The following is a 26,397-nucleotide window of genomic DNA, read 5'->3' as shown; positions in this document are numbered from 1 at the left end:
TTGGGAGCTTTGCAACATTCAGATTCTATACTAATTTTGTTTATTTCTATCTGAGCCCAAATCGGTGTCTCAGAATGGTCATTTTCTGTTCTGTTTAGAAGCTGTCTATTTTGGGGGAGACTACCAGGCATATTGAATTCTGGTGCCGAGAGATAAGCAAGACACAATGACTTGTGTGCTTTTTTTAGACTTTGAGTAAGCTTCACAAATGATAACTGTCTGGTCAGGGCAGCCCCCTTCAACATTGCAGTCCCCTGAGCGTTTCACTGCCCCGCCTGCTTCCTACACACAATGCCGTTGTCCGGAGGGTCTCAGGTTGGGCTGGGTGCTCTTTAATTATAGGTTATTATTAGGAACAAGGGGAGGTCTTGGGAGAAGTTGTAAATCACATATCAAATGAGAGGTCATTGTGTGGGATGCTGCCTGCATACATACCATACTGGGCAGTAGAAGACAGCATACAGAGAAGCAGTGGGAGAATGGAGCACGCAACCCGCCCAGACCCTGACAACAGCGAGGAAATGGGCTGGACAAAAGACACCATTACCACAGGGATGTTGATTAACCCATTAAGTACCAAATTCATTTTTCTTTGAAAAAAAATCAGAACTCAAGCTGTATTTATGTAGCTTGATACATTCTAAATCAATATTTCTTCAAAGAAAAAAAAAATGTAACACATAGGAAATTGAGCTTTATCATCACTGTGGGCAGGAAAATAGGCTTCAGTTTCTTATTTTATATTGAGGGGCCATAAAAGCATCTGAAGGGCTATAGCTGCAGAATTAACAGTTACATTTAGACTTAACTTTTGTGGCTAACATCATAACAATATAGTTAAAGAGAACATTAAAATAACAGATAAAAGCCAGTTAAAAATGCTCCAAAAAATTACAAAGTAGCCTGTCCTCAAATGAGGACTATAGCACTTAATGGGTTAAGAGAGGGTTTGCTGGGGGTGACTAATGTGCCCTGTGACTGGAGCTTATTTCTTCATTTAGTTGATCAACTGTTACTGGCTCTACCCCCTGCTAATTCAGCTGGTGTTATCTCATAAACTCTTTGAGATTGCAACTTCATATTTTCAGTGCGGCACCCTTCACGTTGACCTCTCACCTAAGATGGCTGGTGTATTGGGACAGTCCCGACAATGTAGGGACTGTTGACAGGTATGAGTTTGGTGGGATTAATCTAGCCCACAGAATACATTAGTCAAAGTTACAGAAACTCTATTGAGTGAGGCCTAGGTCTGAATTCTGGTTGAAACGAATATTGGTTCCCCCGAATATCTGTACCCCCAGGAGAACCAGCATTTGTTCCCCACTAGATGCATGTTTGTATTTGTCCTATATTCAGGTAAATTCTGCCTGTATAATGCTAGTGAATGGGAGCAATGTTTGCAGGCTGTTACCATGTATTATTGCAGGTGAGACGGGAGCTGTCAGAGGGGATTGGATGGTACAAGTTTAGGGTTAGAGTTTCATTCTTTGACACTGGAGGGCCTTTTCAGACAGCCTGTAAGATAAAAGACATATAGCTGAATGTTGCTGTCATTGTTTAGAGGCAACTGTTAGGTTTGCTTTGCCCCCAGGAATAAGCTGTTGGGTGTCTTATGTTCTGTAGACGTATTCAGTAAAGTACAGCTTTTCTTGTTTAGTAATTAGGGGTGAGCTAACTTGGGTTGAATAAATTGCTAGACTGCTTTTTATAGGAGTTGGACCAGAGTGGGGGGAGAGGGGTGTCTTTGTGTTGGTTTTCTCCAGCTTGTATTAGCGCTAAATGTGAAATAGATTAGTCTGTGTTCTTTTCACTGTGGAGTCTGCATGACATAAAGCTTCTGTTTCCATTTATGAACCAAATGTGGTTGCTTAAACTGGAAACCAGCATACCCACAAATATGACTTCTGTCATCTCAATGAAAGGAGCGGCCTGCCACGATCGTTTCCTTCTGGCTTCTAGCTTTTTGTTTTTACGCCAAGCTTGTGACAGGCCAGTCTGTCTCTTTTACAGACATGCCTTAAGGAGAAAAGGTTAATCAAAATATTGAAACGCTAAAAAATATGGATGAAGCCACAGTCTAGACCTGTCTGTATCAGTTAAACACAACATAGACATATTTTTTTTTTTTTTGTAAACGCTGTAGACCACCTGCAGTAAACTGAATGGAAACATTTAAACAATGGGCGGGGCCTTCTCAAGCAATAAAACAAAGCATACTAAATAAATAATAAATATATATATATACAGTGCCTTGCGAAAGTATTCGGCCCCCTTGAACTTTGCGACCTTTTGCCACATTTCAGGCTTCAAACATAAAGATATGAAACTGTAATTTTTTGTGAAGAATCAACAACAAGTGGGACACAATCATGAAGTGGAACGAAATTTATTGGATATTTCAAACTTTTTTAACAAATAAAAAACTGAAAAATTGGGCGTGCAAAATTATTCAGCCCCCTTAAGTTAATACTTTGTAACGCCACCTTTTGCTGCGATTACAGCTGTAAGTCGCTTGGGGTATGTCTCTATCAGTTTTGCACATCGAGAGACTGAAATTTTTGCCCATTCCTCCTTGCAAAACAGCTCGAGCTCAGTGAGGTTGGATGGAGAGCATTTGTGAACAGCAGTTTTCAGTTCTTTCCACAGATTCTCGATTGGATTCAGGTCTGGACTTTGACTTGGCCATTCTAACACCTGGATATGTTTATTTGTGAACCATTCCATTGTAGATTTTGCTTTATGTTTTGGATCATTGTCTTGTTGGAAGACAAATCTCCGTCCCAGTCTCAGGTCTTTTGCAGACTCCATCAGGTTTTCTTCCAGAATGGTCCTGTATTTGGCTCCATCCATCTTCCCATCAATTTTAACCATCTTCCCTGTCCCTGCTGAAGAAAAGCAGGCCCAAACCATGATGCTGCCACCACCATGTTTGACAGTGGGGATGGTGTGTTCAGGGTGATGAGCTGTGTTGCTTTTACGCCAAACATAACGTTTTGCATTGTTGCCAAAAAGTTCGATTTTGGTTTCATCTGACCAGAGCACTTTCTTCCACATGTTTGGTGTGTCTCCCAGGTGGCTTGTGGCAAACTGTAAACGACACTTTTTATGGATATCTTTAAGAAATGGCTTTCTTCTTGCCACTCTTCCATAAAGGCCAGATTTGTGCAGTATATGACTGATTGTTGTCCTATGGACAGAGTCTCCCACCTCAGCTGTAGATCTCTGCAGTTCATCCAGAGTGATCATGGGCCTCTTGGCTGCATCTCTGATCAGTCTTCTCCTTGTATGAGCTGAAAGTTTAGAGGGACGGCCAGGTCTTGGTAGATTTGCAGTGGTCTGATACTCCTTCCATTTCAATATTATCGCTTGCACAGTGCTCCTTGGGATGTTTAAAGCTTGGGAAATCTTTTTGTATCCAAATCCGGCTTTAAACTTCTCCACAACAGTATCTCGGACCTGCCTGGTGTGTTCCTTGTTCTTCATGATGCTCTCTGCGCTTTAAACGGACCTCTGAGACTATCACAGTGCAGGTGCATTTATACGGAGACTTGATTACACACAGGTGGATTCTATTTATCATCATTAGTCATTTAGGTCAACATTGGATCATTCAGAGATCCTCACTGAACTTCTGGAGAGAGTTTGCTGCACTGAAAGTAAAGGGGCTGAATAATTTTGCACGCCCAATTTTTCAGTTTTTTATTTGTTAAAAAAGTTTGAAATATCCAATAAATTTCGTTCCACTTCATGATTGTGTCCCACTTGTTGTTGATTCTTCACAAAAAATTACAGTTTCATATCTTTATGTTTGAAGCCTGAAATGTGGCAAAAGGTTGCAAAGTTCAAGGGGGCTGAATACTTTTGCAAGGCACTGTATATATATATATATATATATATATATATATATATATATATATATTTTTTTTTTTTCTGGAGACACTTCTGGCTAATTTAAACACAGCGTTAAACACACACCAACAGCTGCTTTTACTGCTAATTATCAAATAGGATGAAGGGCAAATAGTGTTATGAAGCACTATTGGCTCTGTAGCAGAGATACCTACCTACCTGTAGAGCCAAGTCCTGGAGTGGGGATGTGATGGAACAAGATGAAGCCAGCTTCCCACAGTGAGTGAGTGTCTGAGCTGGCTCCTGAACCCAGCATCTCCTTGCTCTTTTCACCGTTACCGTGGATACGTTTGTAAAGTTACTAGCTGTTTTTTCCATTTAAAGCATCCAGACTGCCCAGTCATGTTGAGCACAATAGCAACACTATCTCTATGCTGCTGACCCCACCCACGCACCAAACACAGGCTCTGTTTTCTGCATTCCCGCATTCGTATTGAAGTCACGCATACGAAGGTCTGTCTGGACTGACAAATGTGTATGTATGATCTACTCCACCTCAGGATACATTGTGGTGTTTGATACTATGTAACAGGCTGTGTTGTGTGATGCCCTGCCATTATGGATTGTGACCCTGTTGCTGAGATGAGGTTAAAAGCTCTAGAGCCACAAATGCAGACGAGCCCGGCTCTTTTGCATAGTGGTTAAGATGCTCGCTTGCGGTGTGCGGGTCGCCAGTTTGCACACAGCTTCCACCCTGTTACAACTACATTTAGTTAAGTTTTTGAGTACAAAAATCAAAGCAGTCTAGAATGTGAATCTAAATAATTGTGACTTGTGTAGCTGATATATGACTCTAGAAAAGACAGGTCCCACTCTGTGGTATAACTAGCTGACTTTCACGTTGTGTAAACACAGTACCACGCAACACTTCCTCTGGGTTTCCGAGTTCCCAGCAGATATGTATTTACCCAAAGGGAACGTGTTCTGCTCCTTTTCCTGCTGAACAGTCCACTGGTCTGTGAATCACTCCTCAGTGCCAGGCAGACAGACAGACAGAGACAGGTAGGCAGGCTGGGACAGTGCTGACAACAAGAGCCAAGCATTTTTAGGGAGGCTGTGATATGGAGAGCTGTGCAAGTTTTACAGGGAAAATATCCCAAGAGAGCTCCTTAACCCTGTGCAAAAGCCCCCTAGAGTTATGTTTGAGGTTGTATCCCATTCCAGGGGCAGGTTTCATTAGAATCCGTAGCAACATTGTGTCAAAGTAGTTGCATTAATATCTGTTTGTAATAACATCAGTGCAGGCTTTCCCTCACGGTCTGAATGAGTTCATGCGTTTTTGTGTTGAGTGCTAATGCCCGAGGCCACCAGGGGTCAACCCAGGCCTCTAAAAGCTGTTGACAGCCTATACATTATAAGCCAGTTTATCCAAAGTGTTTGAGCTGGTTTGGGTGAATGGGTTTTCTGCTCTTGAAATGATACTGAAATATGTGTTTACAATCTTCATTCTTTCATTTTGCTGGTATCTTTTTGACTGCTGGTGCAGTTGACGCTTGCAGTGAATTGGAAAATGAGCCGATTAACAGATGGCGGCATGCGTAGAAATCGGATGATGTTGCTGAATGTCACACAGAATAGATGAAACAAGCAGTCTGAGATGTAATGTAACGAGCAGTGCTTCAAATTCAAGTTTCACAGACAAGTTTTTTCTAGTGATTTGGCACTGTAAGAATGACAGTATAGTCATCAGCATACTGTCTACACTGTATCTGCCATTACCTTGCAATTTGCGCAGATTGATCATTTCAAACAGCTAATTGTCTCCCCTGGTAAAGGCACGGCCGCGTGGAGTAGAGGGTGTCCTACAGTCGGGAGCGCAGGGTCCCCGAGGGTCTCCCCTGGTAAAGGCATAGCCGTGTGGTGTGCAGGGTGAGTCATACAGTCAGGGGAGAGCAGGGGTCCTCAAGGGAGCACGGATTAGGGAGGCAAAAACAGGCAGGAACTGTGGACCATGCTGATCAGGCGTCTGATGAGCTCAGATGAACACTTACTGCTGAATTGCTGCGGTAAGGGAATGTAATTGCACACTCTAAATTGGGAAGCAAATCAGGGACTGAAATAATTGGGCACTCTCTAAGTTTAAAAAAAAACATTAAAGAACAGCTGTTATACATGGCTTGTTCCAAAGACCTTCTACGACAGACAGGTACAGGGTTATAAACCAGGAGAGAGAGACTGGCGTGTGAGAGAGTCCTATTGTCTCACTCATCTAAAGACCAATCAGACGCAGCTTCAAATCCAGCTGCCTGACTGAACACTAGCCACCTGCGTTGTACTCCAGGAACCAGGGAAGCAGTGAATGTCAATATTCTTCTCCGGCAGTCTGTGGGTTACATGCTTTTTTAACAGCAGAGTAGCTGGAGTGAGTTGCCTTGCTTTCCTTATTTAGCTTGACATGAAACAGCACAGCTCCCTACGTGTGTAAGAGCAGGGGTCAGGGCTAATGTTCCATGTCCCACATGCGTACTGTGATACTATGAGTTTCTCCGGAAATGAAGGCATGCCTGGAGATAAAGAGCATGACAAATTAGGAAGCTTCATCCTTTTTTAAAAATCAAATGAGGGGGTGGGAGGGAAGGAGTCATCATCATCATGCTATAGCAATGGAATTAATCTAAAACTGTTTATTGAACAAGTGTGGTCTTCTTAGCTGCTGCTTTCACGACACGTTGATGTCATACTGTTAAACATGCACAGTGTACAATGTGTGTGAGTATACGTTATGCTAGATAATAAACAGGTGTATAAACTGAACGCATAGCAGATTTTCAGGAATACATACACCCCTTCAACAGGATAATAGAATCAAATATTAAAACGTTTGACAACATGAAGTTGATAAGGCAGTTGAACTTTTGTTTTAGCGTCCTGCGTACATCCAGGTGCTTTCCAGTGGTTACGCCCATCATGCTATTTATACCGGTTATCGGCTGTGTTTGCTAAAATTGCATCCTGTTTAAAATGACGGCACAGGATCTGATAACTGGATAGAAGAATAGAGATCCCTCAGGCAACAGTGAGACTTTCTACTTGCTCAGCTAAGAGCTCATTGAATGGCTGCTAATTGCACTGTACTTCATACTACGCAATGCAAAGTGTGTCTTTCATTGCTAAAAGTTTACAGCATTAATTTAACAGGAGCTGAACTCAAGGTATTAGCAGTATAATGAAGAATAGCACCCTGTCACGGATAGGCGTGTGGGTGGCATCAGACCAGAAAGAAACACACAGGCTCAGTACTGCAAGTTGAAGAGCTGATGCAAGTTTATTATAAAAGATTTAGACACAAAACAACAAACAAGTATCTTGCTGGTCCAAATCCAGCACAAGTAGCAATTGCTTATATTTCTTTTCACTCACGTCTCTCTCTCGTTCTTACTCCCTGAACACCCAGCCCAGACTGAGAGGTTCCTGCCTCTTTTATGCAGCGGTGCCTGAGCTCGACTGCTTGTTAATCATTAAATCAGGCTCAGGCACATCCTACACGCGAAGTGATTTGGCAGGAAAGGTAATTAACCCTTCCCTGCCCACCTAAAACACCTGTGCACAAATACATACATTTAAATCATAATGCTACAACACAAATACAAAATAAACTAAATACATACAGGGGCGGGGTGTACCCCATCACAGACCCCAATGGGGTATCAAATCTTGATCCCAATGTAAAAAGAGTGTTTGGGTTGTAAGGTAGCTTGTGTGTTAGTGGACCAGAAAGACAACAGTTGAAGCTGTTGACCAGTTTACGTTTAATGTCTTGCTTGAACATCATGTAATGAGGGGAACCTGGACAGGACATGCAAATGTATATAAGAACAGAAGAGTTGTCATGGGGGAGAGGTGGGGGGAGAAGGCGGGGGAGAAGGGGGGGAGAAGGGGGGGGACACGGACCTTGAGCCAAAGAAGTTTGGGAAGCCCTGTGTACTGGACAGCTGCACACCCTGCCATGTGTTAGTTCTTACATACTGTTTGCATTTTGTATTCTACCAGACCATGCTGGTACTCTGGTATACGCTGTGCAGTTTGACAGGCGCTGTTTGAAGGGTGTTGGAAATGTGGTCTGGTTCTTATCACCTGCAATGGTGCTAACTAGGAGTGATGACCCAGGCTTTGAAATTAATGGTCTTACTGTACTGCTTACTCATGCAAAAAGGCTAATATGTGGGCTTTCTGAGAAAATGCAGTTACTCCTTTGGTTTCAAATGCATGACCAGGGGCGATGATGTTTAAAAATATAAATTACTATCCACCAGCATGGTAAGTAACAGTAATGAAAAACATGGGGGTGCTGATACTCCTACTCAGAATTGCCTTTAAGAAAGATTCATCGCAGGTATTAAATAAATCCATTCTTTAAAGTGTGGATTTCAAAACAAGAAAAACTGTCCTTCCCTCATCTTTACAATTGGGTATCAGTCAATGGCAATCAACTTCTAGTTTGTTTAACTTAAATCCGCAAAGCCTAAATGTGCAGTGTTTTAAAATGAGGACGGCTGGTCCTGTATAGGAGCAGGGTGTACCCTTGTGCTGCTCAGACCACATTCTTTTGAAGTCCTATTCCGTCTGTGTCATTAACTGTGATTACCAAGACCCAGCCCTCAGTCCCACTGGCTGCACCACCCTGCCTTACAGTGTTCCTTCTAAACACGGACAACACAAACAAGAGCCTCTCCAGTGCGTCTCCGCTTGTCAGAGCTGTGTGTGTGCTTTGCTACGCGAGGGAGGGCGTCTTCATTTGAGGTTGACTAAAACAGCTGCAGCCACATCGTAATATATATATATATATATATATATATATATATATATATATATAAAATAATAAACGTTGTTCAAATTTGGCAGCTTGGGTTATTTTATTTCTATTTAAAAAAAAACAAAAAAAAAACCTCAATGTCTTTTCCAAGTTCAACATGCTTGCTCAGGAATATTAAAGCGTTCAGTGTTTGGTAATGGTATTGGACAGAAGGATCCCTAAACTGGTAGGTAGTTTACTGCACAGCAGACAGCCCTGTTCTAGTAAGATAAACAGCCAGAGCAGAGGGGGAGGACACTGAATTACAAATGCGTTCTGAAATAAAGCAGTCTTTTTAGTAGTGTTGCTCGAATTCCCACTCAACTGCTGGAGGGTAAACCTGAGGTTTTGCAGTTGACTTGGAAAAAGCGCTGTTACCAGCGCTTCATGTTTCCAACCAGAAATTTTATAGTATTTGTTTTTGCCAAGAGTCAGCGGTCTGAATGCTGTGTTGTATTGTAAAAAAGCATTCTGCAAAGCAGTTACATTGTACATTTATAATAACTTCAGTGTTGAGTTATTATCATTTTTCAATAAATCTACCTGGCTTTGAGTTTGTCTGGAGAATCCTATGTCCCGAGACTAACAGCCTTCCTCATTTCATTCAAATCATGTGAAAGTGTGACTTTAACTGACAGCCCACTCCCGCCACCAACATAATTAAGTTACTTGCTCAGTATACTTATTAGGCATGTGCCGATAATCCCTTTAACACATTTGAAGTGGTTCCGTATTAATTAAATGGAATAAAACGTGTTCAACTCTCAACACAAAACAATGCGGTCCCTCAGTTTCCCTTGTTTACACAATTATTAACAATGTGACAGTTATTTACGTAATCAAACTAACTAAAACTAATTTGTATTTTTTAGTGATTATTTGGCTTACCTTTCTTTTATATTTTTGATATGAGATTGTGACAGAAATCAAATGATTCTTGGTGTTAGATCTCCCTCCCGACCTGTGAGGGCGCTGTGTAAAAGGAACAGAGTACCCTGGACTAAATGGCATGACAATTTATTCCTTGGGTTAGGTGGAAGTTGGCCATCTAGAAAAGGGGCGGAGCTACAGTACCCAAACTCAATGACCCGTACGGGAGACGGCGTGGCATCCGCGGATTGGAGGAGCGGATACGCTCGTTAACCTAGGGGTCATGGGGAGGGTATATAGGGGTCATAGTGTAAGCAATCTGTTCCTTTGTAAATGGTTAGATCCGACCTAAAAGGAGACCCTGTTGTTGCTGAAAACCGTGAGTGTTTGTCTTGTGTTTGTTAGTGTTTGTTGTAACTGTTGTCTGTTTTAATAGACTACCAGTAACACGATCCGGAGCTGTAGCACAAGCCAGCAACAACCCCTGCATTCACGGAGAACTGTATTGCACCACTAGCACTTATTCACTGTCACTAAAAACTGTGTTTGTGTTCTGTGTTTAGTGTGGGTGTGCGTATAAAACTGGACTTTTGGTTACGGGTCAAACCCGGGGATTATAAATACAGAGTGATACACGCCGCTGTATCACTCCAACATTATTATTTACAGGTGTTTGCCATAAGGCTCTGGACATTGCAAATCATTCAATAAACACCCTTGCACCTGGAAATCATTGTCTGTCTGTTTTGTATCCGCTCTGCACTGCACTCACCTGTATTCACTCACCAATCTGTCACAGAGATATATCCTTTTTTTTTACCTTCCTTAGAAATGTGTCATCTCTGCAGTGAATTGTGGGATTGTAGTCCTGGGCAATATGGAATCTCTGATTAAACTCCACAGAGGAATGCGTACCCCAGTTTCCACAGCGGTAGCTCTTGATTTAGGTTTAAGGAAAGGTCACATTTATATGACAAATCACTTGCATTTGCTATTTTTGCAACATATTTTCATTTTGAGTTTATGGGCTCAGTAAAAATGTCAGCGGGCAGGAGGAGAGGAAAATGTGCATCCAGTCGGCTTTTAAAACACAAAGTGTGGAAGTGAATTGCCGTTGATTGGTACTCAGTTGTAAAGCTTTTCTTGTTTTGAAATTAACACAGGGAATGGATGTATTTAATACCTGCTGACAAATACTTCTTAAAGGTAATTACTCTGAAAATACGAGTATTGGCACATCCCTAATACCTATTGGGAAATAAAGGCTGATTCCTGTTGAAATGTCTCCCTCTTGAAAGATTTAGTTTTGAATGCGTTACACAGAAAATAAAATATGGTGGCAGTCCCTGCACCCTACAGAATGATTCTCTTCACATGTACCCAAATGCACCAAATACAAACGTGATACTAACCTTAAAGCCTCTACCAAATGAAATTCTCACAAGAGTGCTGACTTGAACAATGCATGTTCTTCAATTTCATCACTGGCTTTTTCTGTAAAAGGTTATTGGTTCTTTGTTTAGCAGTGTTGGCAACACATTAAAATGATGGGCGCAAATTCATATGAATTTTAATAGTTTTATAGGATTGCATCTGAATTAATAGGAATAGCAGCCAATGGGTTTGAATTCAGATGAATTTGCTGCACTTACTATAAAGATTCTCCACACAATAGCCTCTCGCTCTGTAAGTAGGTACACTGCCCGGCCACTTTATTAGGAACTGCACCTACTATGGTGTTGGCTCACGGTTTCCCTTGGTCACAGACTTGACACAACATGGAAGATGTCTCGAAGCAAGTGCAGAGAGGTAGGCATGGGTCACATTCAACCCAAACCCATGGAAATTGCCTGCAGTCTCTTGAAAACATCCCTAGTCTTCAGAATATACATGCAGAATTGCTGGGTGGACTTGATCCGCAGCAATGTCATTCGTTCAGTCTACCAGAGTAATCAAGAGACCCAAGTTATACCAGGAGAACACTCCCCACACCAGCGCTACGCCAAACCCAATGGGGGAAGACAGGTCCTAATAAAGTGTCCATATACACTGTGTACTTAAACAACACAGCGCTGTGTGTTCAAATCCTTGTTTTTTCCGAAGACTCATGGTTAATATCTTGAGAGAAGCACGGCACCAGCTAATGTACGTTATGGTTTCCCCTAATTACCTGTGATCAGTATTTTCCAGCTGGAATCCAGGGCTGCTGCATTATCTTAAAAGAGAGGCAGCCAGATGCAAAGACCAGAAGCTGGAACCCCACTTGAGAAGGGATGTGCCAGTGAACTTTCCTTAAAGGAGTAGTACTCAACAAGGGTTCAAAATCCTGCCTTCCTGCCCTGCACGAGCTTCAGGGCCGTTTTCACTGCTCCCCTCTTATTGTGTAGTTGAACAGAGCGTGTTGGTCCGCACAAATTTCACTGTCTGTCATTTCATCCTGTCCTGACAGATGTCGTTGACTGAAGTAGCGTTAGAATGCTCTCATTCGTTTAAATGACTGTCAATCATCAAGACCTGTACCTACTGTGCACTTTCATTTGCCAGCTACAGCGCCTGTCATTCAAAGCACCTAATTTGAAATTAGCGGGTTAAGGTGTAGGTAAGCTTTTACTATAGGTATACAGTGACAATTACTAGTTTCATTTGAAAATGGGGCGCAAGAGGAAAACACTTAATGAATATTGTGCACAATACCCTGACCGACGGCTGAAGTCTCCACGGCAGGACGAAGCGGGCCAGTCTGCATTGTCTTCCAGTGACTCTGAGTCCAGCTGCTTAAGGAGAGGGGTGGAGCTCAAACTCCGAATAATAAGTGCATAACTTAATAACATAAGTTATGTGTTCAACTATCTGCGCATATTATTTTTACTTGTAAATTTATGCTATACATGTATGTAATACACTTTTATATGCTGTGTTTTCTATGGTTTGAGACTATTAAAAAATTTGTGTAGGATCTTTATCTTTATATAGCTCTGCTGTGACCAAACATTATTTCAGTTAGAATGTTCGTAACCACGTTTTTGTTGCATTTTGAATATGATAAAGGGGTTTCGCTAAATAAGACGTTTCTCAAAGACATAAAAAGTCTGTACCCCAGTACCCCACCACACAGCCAGAAATGTCTATTTGTTTTACACCTGTGGTCCCAATTGATACAGCTTTAACTTGTGAGTGTTAACAGATTTGGTATGTCTGTTACATATCACAGTTGTCATCAGGGGTTACACATTATACCACACTTCATTACCTCCAGTTGGGGCAGAGTATTATAGGGGCTGGGTTCATGGTTACACTCTGGTGTACCCTTATAAAAGGTTCCTATAGTAAAAGCATAATCAAGTGTAATAAAGCACAGTGAAAGCATAGGCAAGCATTCTAAAGCACAGAGGGGTATGGTAAAACATGTTAAATAAACTATGGTAGATGCATAGTATAATCATGGGAAAAGCATTGGGGAAAACTGCAAATTTACAGTGGTACACTTTTATAAGGGCACATTGAGGATGTTTTAAAACATCAACAGGATGTGATGAGTGAAACAGAAAGTGATATGCAAACTGAATCTGAATAACAAGAATGCATGAGTTAAGATAACAAAGTCTGGCAAGTGTGGAACTTGTCTTGACTCCTGTGAAAGAACCCAACAGCCTCAAACCGTTTCAGGAAACCGCATTGAAATGGTTGTGACTTTTAAAACAGCCTTTAAATAAGACTTGCAGGTTACAGCTTTTTACAAGGACTCAGTTAAGGACTGTGAACAGCACTCAGGCAGGGGTAAACTGATTTGTATTGATTTGATTTATTTATTTAATTATTTAACCAGTAGACTTATCCATTGAGACTGAGGTCTCGTTCACAAGGGGTTCTTGGAGAACAATAAAAAAAAAGTCAATTGCAATGTATGAAAAACAATTACAATGTACAAACAGCACAATGAAAATGTGTGGTTCAGACTTAATCAGCAGCATACAGAGATCTGAGAATACTACAAATAAGGCATATCTATTTGTTAATGTGGATTGAGTGAGAAGCATTAGCAGGAGGTTCTAAGCAATTCCCAGATATGATCTTTAAAACCAGAGAAAGAAAGATGATCAAACTCCATCTTCAGGCTACGATGGAAACAGTTCCACGTCTTCGGGGGATGATATGCAAAAGGGAATTCTCCAGGACGCGTTCAAACCCTTCGGACAGACAAATGAACAGAATCCTGAGAGTGTAAACTACAGCCAACTTTAGTGCTTTCTATCAGAGCACTCAAATAAGGAGGTACCAAACCTTTAAAAAACAATGAAAAAGCCTCCAGTTTATAGGTATGACAGTCTGATTTAATATACATATGACAAGGATGTGTCAAGGAGAACACTCTAGTCAATAGAATCACTGTAATCTAAAACAGGGAAGACAGTAGCAGTCGCTAGCTTTAACCTGCTATACAGGGACAAAGCAGCCTTGCTCCTAAAAAGAAAAGCTAATTTCAGCCTCAGTTGTAAAACCAATTTATCAATATGCTAATTAAAAGTAAGATGCTCATCAATCCATATACCTAGATATTTATAAAAGTAAACTTTCTCTAGTAACTCTCTGTGTAGTGTAACAAGACCAATACATATTTCTAATCTTCCTTCTATTAGAACAGAACAGCGCTGTTTTTGTATTGGATTCATTAAGTGGTAATCTGTGCTGTAATAGTTTCTGCTGTACAATATAAAATGCTGTTTGCAAATCCCCCTGGACGGCCTGTATGGAGTATCCTGTCATATACAATAGTGTCATCAGCATGTAAATGTACATTCATATTACCCACATCAGATCCCAGGTCATTACATAGAGGGTCAAGAGAATTGGTACCCCTTACACAGAGGCTCAAAGACCCTGAGGTACCCCCTTACACAGAGGCTCAATGACCCTGAGGTACCCCCTTACATAGAGGCTCAAAGACCCCGAGGTACCCCCTTACACAGAGGCTCAAAGACCCTGAGGTACCCCCTTACACAGAGGCTCAACGACCCTGAGGTACCCCCTTACATAGAGGCTCAAAGACCCTGAGGTACCCCCTTACATCGAGGCTCAAAGACCCTGAGGTACCCCCTTACATAGAGGCTCAAAGACCCTGAGGTACCCCCTTACATAGAGGCTCAAAGACCATGAGGTACCCCCTTACATAGAGGCTCAAAGACCCTGAGGTATCCCTTACACAGAGGCTCAAAGACCCTGAGGTACCCCCTTACACAGAGGCTCAAAGACCCCGAGGTACCCCCTTATACAGAGGCTCAAAGACCCTGAGGTACCCCCTTACACAGAGGCTCAAAGACCCTGAGGTACCCCCTTACACAGAGGCTCAAAGACCCTGAGGTACCCCCTTACATAGAGGCTAAAAGCAAGTGATATATCATGAATCCCCTTGAGGACTGCCATCTGTGTGTTACTGTTTCAAATGAAATCCAGGCTGATGATCTGCTCGGATATTATTCTGTGCTAAGAAACGTGTTAGTTGTTCATTTACTAAACTTTCAAATACTTTGGCAATGGCTGGAAGTGCATATGTAGGTCTGTAGTTGTTTTGGTTTGAATGGTCACCTCCTTTAAAAACAGGGACAGCATATGCAGATTTCCAAATTGCTGGAATTAAGTTGGAAATAAGAGAGATAGATCTGCTAACGGTTGAGCAATAATCTGTGCTGGCTACCTTTAAAAATAATGACGCAAGTCCAGCCATGGCCAGGCTGGTTGTTTATGATCCAGACACAGTAATAGTTGAAGTACCTCATACACTTTAATAATACAAAAATAAAACGAAGCTGTAAACTGCTGTCTGTGTTCAGCTAAATTAGAATCAACGTCTGATTGATCCTTGGTTTTAACAGAACCTGACAGCATCTGTGTAAGAGATTCCTCAAATGCCAAGCTTCAGGTAATAGTGTGATTTTATTTTCTTAATGTGTGCCTCGGGGTACGAAATGGTTGCCAGTCATGCTCTGCCTTTGTTTTACTAGCCCAACATCGGTCCCTGGCCTCTAAGGAACAAGTTATTTCACTAGTAAACCAGAGACAATGGTATGTTTTTACACAACGTTTTTTGAATGGGGCATGATCATTAATAACTGAAGTAAATTCAGCCCAGAATATATAAGCAATGTTGATATCTGGAATAGCTGAAATTACAGTCCAGAGAAGATAGAAACGTTGCTTGTTAAAATTATTGAAAGTTATTTTACCATGTACCAGCCAAGTTGTACTTATGAGGAGTATTTGTAAAGCACAAATCAATTCAAGAAGATTCCGTTATATCTTTTGGGTTGGGATGAGTTGAAACATCTATCAGTTGGGCTGGACCCAATAAAGCTTTTAAAGCATTTGATTTAGCAGAAAGCCTTTCATAATTCAAGTCACCCATGAGTACCAATTCACTAGTGCCTAAAAAGGCAGAGAGTCTTGAGATGATGTCATTAACAGAATCTAGGGCGGACAGTGGCGTAAAACAATCTACTATAAGCAGTGGTTGTGTATGCAGCAAATATAAGTGCAAACCAAAGACTTCCTAGTTCTTTACTTCTATCTTCAGCTCAACTTGGAAACAGTCTTTTATATAAATTGCTACTCCCCCACCCTTGGATGCCCGCGGGGCTGACGTTCTCCGCTGAATTGAACGTCAGGGCGCAATGCCCTACGTCTACAGAATCAAGAAATTATATCTGTCAGTAGAACTCTTCACTGTCTCCCGATTTCACCTTAACGCGGCCATTCCATGTAAAAACTCAATTAGCTACACAGCTAGCAAGGAAAATGTATAGTGAGCTACTGCCCCCTAGTGGACAATACTGTTTCTGCAGATCCTATAATTTCAATGGGTCTGTATTGTACATGCAGTAAATAATATGCAGGTATGGTGTGAAGCTGTTTATGATAAAGTCCTGTTAATGTCACATTAAACTATTCTGTGTCTATTTAGCCCTTTATTTCTTCAGCCTGTAATAGTGATCTGAAATACAGTTTTGTGTTGACTAAAGATCTGGTTCTCTTTTATTATTAATGTGGGTTAGAGGGGCTCACTTTGAAAATTATCACATTGAGGTTAATATCACTCACTTTCATCAGTCATACAACTGATAACCACCCACTCCATATCACCCCAGGGATGGAAATAAGACTCCCATTGCATAGCAGTTTGATCCCTTCCTAGTTTTCCTAATAAGACACACTGAGCTTGTTACATATACACTGTGGCTAATCAAGCTTGTGTTAACACCTGGAATGGGTCAAACTGCTATGCAATAGGAGTCGTAATTACAATGCATTTTGGGGAATAAAAGTATAAGATAAGAAGGCTTACATGTTGCTGTACAGTGTTACAAATACAAAGCATGGTAGCACAGAATGTAATACAGAGGAACTCAATGTGTGTGTTTACAGCTGTCTTTTGTGTTTGTACTGCAGTGTGATGTGCATTGACAGTAGACAGCACATTTTGTAAATGAACACGATTGGAATCCATTCAGTATCTAGTACTGTATGTCAATTTCCTTCGCAAAACAGTTTTAATGAATGTTTCAAAGTATTCTCGTGCAGTCTTTGCAGTGTGAGGTCTGTCATACAAAGAGTGCAAGAGAAAGACAACTCAGAACGTGATTAGAGCTGATCTTAGCGTATTGAATCTGTATATGTCGATTTTGTTGTGGTTGAAACGTTTCAAATGCTTTGTCATGGACATTCTGAGTGTGAGATCTACACTGTGAGCGCAAATGTAAGGTTGCAGTGGGGATGTGGTTTATGTATAATGAGCATTGTGCCTGGTTGAATTCTGCTATTGTCACCATGTATCACAGTCCCTTTGAAGTGATTTTAAAAGAGCATGCTGTTATCTAGATTTTGATAGCCAGGGGTAAGGTTTAAAACTGGGCAACCACACACTGCCCTTCCCCCTGACAGTTAATTTCGGTTTCACAAGGTGGGGGCACAAAAATATTCTCCACTCCAGATTCCCGACCTCTCAAACGAAATAGACCTACAGAGCTACTTCAGAGCTGGGTCTGTCTGTGTGGTTCTCAGTCTCTGGTTCATTGCAGTGTCCCTGGCTGGGTGTGTCGGTGTGGTTCTCACAGTCTCTGGTTCATTGCAGTGTCCCTGGCTGGGTGTGTCTGTGTGGTTCTCACAGTCTCTGGTTCATTGCAGTGTCCCTGGCTGGGTGTGTCTGTGTGGTTCTCACAGTCTCTGGTTCATTGCAGTGTCCCTGGCTGGGTGTGTCTGTGTGGTTCTCACAGTCTCTGGTTCATTGCAGTGTCCCTGGCTGGGTGTGTCTGTGTGGTTCTCACAGTCTCTGGTTCATTGCAGTGTCCCTGGCTGGGTGTGTCGGTGTGGTTCTCACAGTCTCTGGTGTTCCTTGGTGCAGGTGATGGACAGCTCCATGCCGCTGATTGGAGAGCATGTGGAGGAGGATCGACTGCTCATAGCAGACCTGGTTATAACTAAAATGACTCAGCTTGTCACAGGCACCCACCCGCCTCAGCCACCTCTTGCATCTTCACAGGTTTGCGTCTTTTATTTTATTGTTTTAATGATTTTTGGCATAACCATTGCTGGCAATTCTACTAATTGGGGTTCTTTATTGGGAATATAATGGGATCCCAAATTTGTTTAAGATTTTTCAAACTTTTCTGTAAGACAGTGCCTGTTCTGAAAAAATACACAAGTACCCTTTCGGAATATTAGAAGTTCATGTTTAAAACTCAAGTTATATGGGATCCGAAAAGGATTTTTCAATTCTGTAATAGTAAAAAAAAACCTATAAACTCTTTTAAAAAGATTATTCAAACTTTTCTGTAAAAAAAAACTAAACTGTAAACTGTGCCCTGCATGTCCTCCTTTTGAGACGGCACCCATTCTGAAAAACTGAGAACTGCCATATTGTTTGCAGCTTTTGCAGCCCTCTGCAATATTTCCAGGTTTTACTATGAGCTTGATCAGCCCCAGTATAACAAGCACAAGTGTGTCTGATTAAACTCATAGTAAAACCAGAAATTGATCAAACTGCCATGGAACTGGAGTTATTTTCATTCCTGCAGGTATATAAAAGACCAAAAGAAGACAATTCAGACACAATTGTTAAAACTATTTCGGGCCTCCCTCTAGTGTGTATGTGTGTTGTGGTCGCCGTGGTAACCCTGACAGTGTTGGTGTGTGTTCAGCCCCAGCAGATTCAGCCCCAGCCAATGAAGGCCCAAACCCAGCCTCAGCCAGGCCCAGGAGCTCAGCCCAAGCCAGCTACACAAGGTGGGTACAGTACAGTGCAGCTTGCCAAGACATTGATGACCTCCGAGTTTACTGCTCGCTGTTGTTTACCCACAATGGCGATTGATTAATGTGGTATCACGGATGTTATGGACAGCAGACAGTTATAAAATCATTACAGGGTTGTCTTCACAAAGAGGGCTGTATTTTCAAAGCGTTTACTCCAGTCTTTAATTAACTCCTATTTTTTTCAAAAACTGAAACCAACCAACTATGTTGTATATTTCTTTTTTTCTAATTTAGTAGTCGGCAATTATTTTTTTTGTTGTTTTCTCCCCAAATTAATAGTGTCCAATTATTTTTGTATAGCTAGCACCCCTGCGCTGACCAGGGAGCGGCGAAGACGAGCACACGCTGTCCTGCGAAGCGTGTGCCATCAGCCGACCGCTTTCTTCTGCAGACTCACCGTGCAGCCAAACAGAGCTAAAGCGTCGGAGGACAACACAGCTCTGGGCAGCTTACAGGCAAGACCACAGGTGCCCGGCTAGACTACAGGGGTCGCTGGTGCGCGGTGAGCCGAGAACACCCTGGCCGACCTAACCCTCCTCCCCCCCAGGCGACGCTCGGCTAATTGTGCGCCGCCCCCTGGGAGCTCCCGTCCTCGGTCGGCAAAGGAATAGCCTGGACTCGAACCGACGACGTCCAGACTATAGGGCGCATCCTGCACTCTACGCGAGTACTTTTACTGGATGCGCCACTCGGGAGCCCTATGTTGTATATTTCAAGTTCTCTTCAGCACTATCGATGTGTTTTGTATCTCCTTTTGTAACATGGATATGATTTTTTTCTCCTTTAAAAAAAAAAAATAGGAGTTAATTATAAATGGAGGAAACGCTTTGAAAATAAGGCGCTAACTCATTTACTAATGTGTTCAAAGTCTGTGACATGCTGTTCACTAGAAGCATATAATACAGGAGGCTGTGTGGTTCAGTGGTTAAAGAAAAGGGCTTGTAACCAGGAGGTCTCCAGTTCAAATCCCACCCTGAACAAGTCACCTCCTTGTGCTCTTTCGGGTGAGATGTAGTTGTAAGTGACTCTGCAGCTGATGCATAGTTCACACACCCTAGTCTCTGTAAGTCGCCTTGGATAAAGGCGTCTGCTAAATAAACTAATAATAATAATAATGCCAGCTATATTGTAATGTAGTGTTATCCACTAGTACTTGGCATCACCTTGAATTGAATCTCTTACCACTCAAGCTAAGTACTTGAACTCTTTATTAACATCACAGATTAGGTTTTTAAAGTGTGCGCTAGAGCAGGACCTACACATTTTGGCAATGCTATTAAGACTGGCTGTTGTTGAACCTTTTCATTGGCAACCTGTATGGGGACCGATAAAAAAAAAAAAAACTCTCTTCCAGTCTTTACATGGGGACATATGGAAAATGCAAATGCATGATGACCTCATATGAGGATGCTAATTTCTCCCCATATAAAGCAATGGAAAAACAAATTTAAACATTTTCAATGAAAAATGTATTTATTATGTATCCAAAACTATTTTTTCCCCTGCTATTTTCAGTATTGTAATGCATGAAAGGGTTAATAAAATAGAATCAAATTGACTCTATTAGCTTGATAATTTTTTTTTTATTATTTTAAGCAAGGTGAATTGTTAAAAGTATTTTTACTATGATGATTTTCTTGCCTCATTCAAAGATAGTATTTACTTTTTCCCTTTAAAAAAAAAAAAAGAAAACTTTCTTTTTGACTATGCTTGGGATACCGCATCTTGAAAATCGAGTGTTGCAAGCTATTTCACTCAATGTTTTTCCTTCTTTATGCAAGTCAAGATTGTTATAATAGTAGAAAACACCAGTGGAGGCTTTGAGTAAATTGTTGATGTCTAAGACTTTTGCACAGCAGTGTGTGTACTGTATATAATCAGTTATAAAATTACTATGTTAATGAAAACACATTTGGCTGGTGGCAATACCAAGATGAGTGTATTTTTGGAAACAATTAATCTATAAGATGTTTATTTTATTTCTGGATGGCACTAACACAGTGTAGTATAAATGAGTCTGCTGTTAACTTGCTGAGCACACCACTACAGTTTTGTACATTTAAAAAAAAAAATTAATACAGTAGCAAAACTATTTAACAATTTTACTGATTCCGACCGGTACACAAAATTAAAGCTGAAAATTGGGACAATCCCAGTTTTCCCGGGATGTCTGGTAACCCTGTTAATAAGGCATCCCTTCATACCGCAGAACCAGTTGGTCACGGGTCCTGTTTGCCCCATAATGCCACTCCACAAGCACTTGTTATTCCTAGCTATGAGTCCCTACTATACTGAAAGTGTGTGTGTGTGTGTGACAGGTGGCCCTCGTCCAGCGTTGGGGCCCCAGGGGTCTCAGCTCCAGAACCCCCAGCAGCAGAGCACCTCCCAGCCACAGAAATCACCGGGCTCCCCCCAGCAAGCCAGGTCTGCCGGCACCTCCCCCAACCAGGCCTTCAAGCCAGGTGCTTTTCCACCGCAGCAACCCAGGCCAGCTGCACAGGGGCAGGGGCAGCCAGGACCCGGCACAGCTCAGAGACAGACCCCACAGTTAAAGTAAGGATTGGTCTGATTTATTTTGCATTAAATATAGGGCATGTAAATATAGCTTGTAATAAAAAAACTGCTGTTTCTTCACTTGTTTCACTCTGAATGGTAAATTAGTCCGATCAACACCAGTGACCCTCACGGACCCTGGTTTCTGTGGAGAGCTCAATTCGAATAATTGGTTTGTGAAGCACTATTCTAGAATGTTTAAAAACAAACCCTTGGCAATTAAATACCAGACATTAAACTGTTCACAGTTCAAGGAAACTGATCCATGAAAACTTGTTGACTTGCATTTAAATTTACATTTATATCTCATACATTATTATAAAAAGTACAGTGGTTTACAAAATATCAATAAGTGACAGGGGTGGCGATAAAATGATTTGAGCTTTTCCTGTCCTCTCCTCGTCTCTCTTGTTTTAGTAAGTCTCAGTCTCTGACGAATTCCTTCAGTGTCTCTGAAACGCCCCAGCGTGGGAACAGGAACGAGGACGAGGCCAAGGCAGAGACCATCCGCAGCCTGAGGCAGTCCTTCGCCAGCCTCTTCTCCGATTAACTCACCCCCTCCCCGAGGAACCCTTGAGAGAGCCACGGAGCCGGGAACCTCCCGACACCCAACGGGGGGCAGCGATTCACTGCGTCCCTCGATTTGAAACTGCTTCTCAACACAGACTGGGGTCCGCGCTCGGCAGAATCCTGTGGGGCTCTGGAAGGGAGCTGAATTCACTAAAGCATTTGCTCAGTGGGAAGCTTTGCTGCACCTGTTTGTTAATAAAGAAATAAAACGTGATAATGTTGCAAACCTGATAGCCATCTACTTGAATTACAGCACTCTACAGTTTAAAATACATTTGAGAATGACTCAAGTATCACAAGGAAACTGACCATTTGGATTACCAGATCCAACCTGTCGGTACATTTGAAACCCTGTTTCGTGCACCTCATTGCAAAAATAAGAAAGTTAGCATTGTTTTATTTGTGGGACACATACAGTATGTCCCTTGTATGTTGAAGGGTTAACCCTGGTACAACCCCTTCGGTCCGTGTCTATAATTGCACCATGCTGACTTTCCTATCTATGCTAAACTTTATAATGCACACTCTTATGTGTTGGCAAGGCAACTTATTATCATTCTAAAAATTCAACAAAATTGTGTTGGAAGATTAACTAATAATAATAAAAATACAGTCCAGGTTTACAAGTTTCTCGGTGGCGGTGTTAAGATCTGCCGCTGTTTTAGATCATTAAAATAGACCCCTGCCTGTTAATATAACGTAATTTGTTGTTTTGTAACATTACCAAGTTTTGTTGTTGTTGTTGTTGTTGTTTTATATGAAACGCTGGTGGATTTGGCTCATTGTCCTGGTCTGCTTTTAACATTCCCTTCTTTCATGAAGGAGCTGTTTTATGTCTATAGTTGTTAGTTCACTGTGCACTTTGCTAAACTAGTTGAATGTTACACTAATGATTTATTTATGAAACCCTTGCTAGCAACTGGTCCTGGTGACCAACTTCCTCTGTAGACCATGTGACCTACAGCACAGGAAGTCACACTGTACTGTACCATGAAGCAACATATACTTAACCATAGTGTTGTACTATCTCAAGATCTTTATCACAGTGCTACAGCTAATAAAATTTGAACAAAATGATTTCCAAAGCCTTAGTTAGCACGCCTTTAATATAACTCATCTGAAACTGTAGTGTTTTTACTGTTACTTTTCTGAGCTGTATGTTCATGTTTCTTTTCCTCACCAGTACATTTAGTGTGTCACATTGTCTTCACGGTTTGATGTTTGTTATTTAAACTTTTTCTCCTCACTGCTGCTGTTAAACTGAAAGTGTCTAAAAGAATGTGTGGCTGGTGAATTTATGAGCCAAAAAAAAAAAACGTACAGCAGAAGTATAAAGTTATTCCAAGTAATTTTGCTATACAAGAATGGTGTCTGAAGAAAACGTTTAAAAAGCCAGTAGAAGTTTGACTGAAAATGTTTTCCAGCTGCGGAAAATCAATGATTCATCTACTTTGGGAACCGATTGTCTGAGCTGCTCTTGTCTGCAGAAGAATCAAAATCATTACCTTTTTTTTTTAATCTCTAATCTTATGCTTTTACTCCACTAAGTGCTGGTAAGTGGCTGGCAAACAGTTGAATTGCTGCTTGTTGAAGTGTAGTGGATATTCAAGAGTCGTAATTTACGTTGTAAAAAAAATTGCAAAGGCCCAACAGTAAATTCTGTGAAATTAGGAGACTGCACAAAGAAATGACAGCAACTGTAGGACACATACCAGCAATAAATGCAATAGGCTGTCCTCTAAAATACCAGGTCAAATGAAGGGAATATCAATGTGTTTATCACCTGTGAGATTATGTACTTCTGCCACTCTGACTAAACTAATAATTGTTCAGTACAAATACCATACTACAGTCTTTTTAATCATTCATTAAGTTGCAGTGGACCAAATTACAAAGCGTGTGTTTTGATTTGAATTCTGCATGGTTTTGTTTCTTTATTTAAAAAGCTGTGTTGTGTTATTAGTGTGGCATGTTTACAGAATCTTGTTGTGTACCTGATGCTTCATAAAGACTAGCTGCTAAATGTTTGATCTCTTTTTGTGATTCAGTAAATGTCGACTTGTGTCATTTGTTACTGACGGATCTTAATTTTGAATAAAAAAACGAATCGGTGTGATTGTACAGGATGGCAATGGGTATGGTTTTCTGTTCACTGTGATCACTTCATTATAAACATAGTAATATTGGAAATATTTGAAGGTACACTCGTTTTTCACTTCCTGTGCAGCAGGTATTAGGACCCCACCAGACACCAAAACCCTGTGTGCTGATTAGAAAGAACACAAAGCTCAAGTTCGAATTTTGTTTTACTGTAAATCTTCTGGTTCTTACACCTGTCATGCCTTTTTAATGTGTGGCTATTAAATTGCAGCCCAATACTGTCTCCTCGGTATGACTTAGTGATAGCACTTTAGCACCACCTGCTGGTAGCACAGTAAAAATGTCATGTCTGCCTAGCACAGGTGATTCACTTCTTGGGATCACACTTTATAAGTGCGCATATTAACTGTAACACTGGAAGTGAATGGGGAGGACAGACAATGAAAAACAGCTGCCATTGTCAACACAGTAAGAGGAAGGCCTTCAGTGATGTGTGTAATCTTGTATACAGAAGCTCCTGCCAACCAAGTGCCTACTGTCAGTCCTACCTATTGACTGAAACCGACTTGCAGCAGAGATTATAACGTGGTGAATGTCATGACATGACAAATCAATGTGCGGGGCAGCCCGTTTAAACAAACACATATGGTGTTCTTTTTTATTTTTTTATTATGGCAGCATTATATTACAACAGAATTCAAACAGATTTATTGTCACAAAGCAAAAGTAAAGCTGAGAGGTTTCACTGGCTTTCCACACAGACTGCTATCGCAGGTCTTGATCGCTTAACGGACAAACAAGTAAATACCTTCGGCCCTATTCACAGCGTGCCCGTGCTACGTCTGCACCAATATTTAGTTTTAATTTAGAGTGTCCATTTATTTTACCCCCTATTTAGAATGCCCAATTATAATTTGTGTTCCCCTCACCAAAGCAATTATCCACAAAGCTCAGGAGAACTGATGGTTCACTGGGCATCCTCCAGTCCCGCTTCCTGTTTTACTTAGGAACTCCAGAGTTCGTACACCCATGGTAGGTAAATGGGAACTCTATCTTCATGATCAGAACAGATCACACCACCAAACTTTAACTACAATAATACCACATTCTTCCACGAGCCTGGGTGATCAACATCACTCAGCACTACAGTAATATGCTGGAGGGGTGACAGAGGCAGCGTGAGACGTCCTGCTCTTTAGACTAATAAAATAAACCAGGCATCAGCCAGTTAATAATGGTCATCTCTTTGCTGCTTTCAGGTGTGAAATGTTGTTTAATAACGAGGAAGAAATTCTTATTTAGATGACACCTGACTAATGGGACATCCTGTTGACCCCTATAGCCCATAGCACGAGAAGTGTGCTGTTACTGACACACACTTTCTGATCCCAAACCGTCCCTTCTTTTAAGGTGGTTGGCTTATCACCAGTTGCAGTCCAAAAGACGTGGTGCTAATATACAGTAGCTTGGCACCTCTTTTTCTCAAATACCTAATGTGTCACAGGTGTGTAATCTTTATGGAATGAACTGCAGTACAGTTGAGAATATGAAAGTCTGTTGGATTCTTTTTACATGTTAGATGTTAATTTGCAGACTAGACAGGCTTGCAGTAGATTTGCAGCTTGCATCGTGTCCTTGTTACTTTCATGGGGTGGGTCATCCAGATAATCGGCTAACCAGACTGATTACACAAACATAGACACACCGATTGGTCCGGGTACTTGTCGCAGTGCTGTATTTTGTTCACTGTACAGGGGGTCATGAAGTCACATGGGGATTCAAAGCAATGGTGGAGAAACTGTATTTGTCAAAAGACAGAGTGGTGGTAGGTACAGCTGGCGCCAAGAACTCACAACTTTCTCAGTGGCCATAGGCAAGGCTGTATTTTTTTCACAGTTATCATATATTTGACAGCTGCCTACTTGTTTTCCCATATTGGGCACAGTTTCACCCCCATTGAGGGGAATTCTTTGACTGCGCACACTACCTTTAAAAAGTTTATATTTTAGTATGTTATTTGTATGTTAGGAACATCTGGTGACGCTGATTATTTGCTAATCTAAAAGGGGATAAAAATGAAAAAACAGTGTTGTAGCGCAAAATGAAGTACGAGTGTCAAAATCAGTATGTAGTTTTCAATCAGTGTTCGTGGGCATACCCTTCTTATAGTCATTGTGCTTTCATTCCCCTAGTAAGCACTTGGTAGTGGGGAATGCTCCTGAAATTAGAAGCACAAACGCTGCTCTGCTGGAGCTGGAACAGGCAAACACACAAGGACTGAAAACAAAGAGTTCAAAGTCAAC

At 41.4% G+C, this 26,397-nt stretch overlaps 1 protein-coding gene across 3 annotated transcripts in view; it reads left to right on the top strand.

Annotated features, from left to right (window-relative positions):
- LOC117415536 (synapsin-3-like) overlaps positions 1 to 24,120 on the top strand; it is a 203,774-nt gene extending 179,654 nt beyond the window's left edge. For 2 of the 3 annotated variants that reach the window (XM_034026029.3, XM_034026030.3), the window contains exons 11-14: positions 17,964 to 18,101; positions 18,760 to 18,844; positions 21,190 to 21,424; positions 21,842 to 24,120. In XM_034026029.3, the coding sequence (XP_033881920.1) occupies positions 17,964 to 18,101; positions 18,760 to 18,844; positions 21,190 to 21,424; positions 21,842 to 21,974 (591 nt within the window). In that variant the 3' untranslated portion in view covers positions 21,975 to 24,120. Of the gene's footprint in view, positions 1 to 17,963; positions 18,102 to 18,759; positions 18,845 to 19,171; positions 19,402 to 21,189; positions 21,425 to 21,841 lie in introns of those variants that run through there. The other variant, XM_059026849.1, reaches the window with a different exon arrangement.
- Positions 24,121 to 26,397: the final 2,277 nt, after the last annotated feature.

This window comes from Acipenser ruthenus, chromosome 7, assembly GCF_902713425.1.
Source record: "Acipenser ruthenus chromosome 7, fAciRut3.2 maternal haplotype, whole genome shotgun sequence".
Lineage (NCBI taxonomy): Eukaryota > Metazoa > Chordata > Actinopteri > Acipenseriformes > Acipenseridae > Acipenser > Acipenser ruthenus.
The sequence above is the reverse complement of the archived record's forward strand: the minus strand, read 5'-3'. Positions and strand labels throughout refer to the sequence as shown.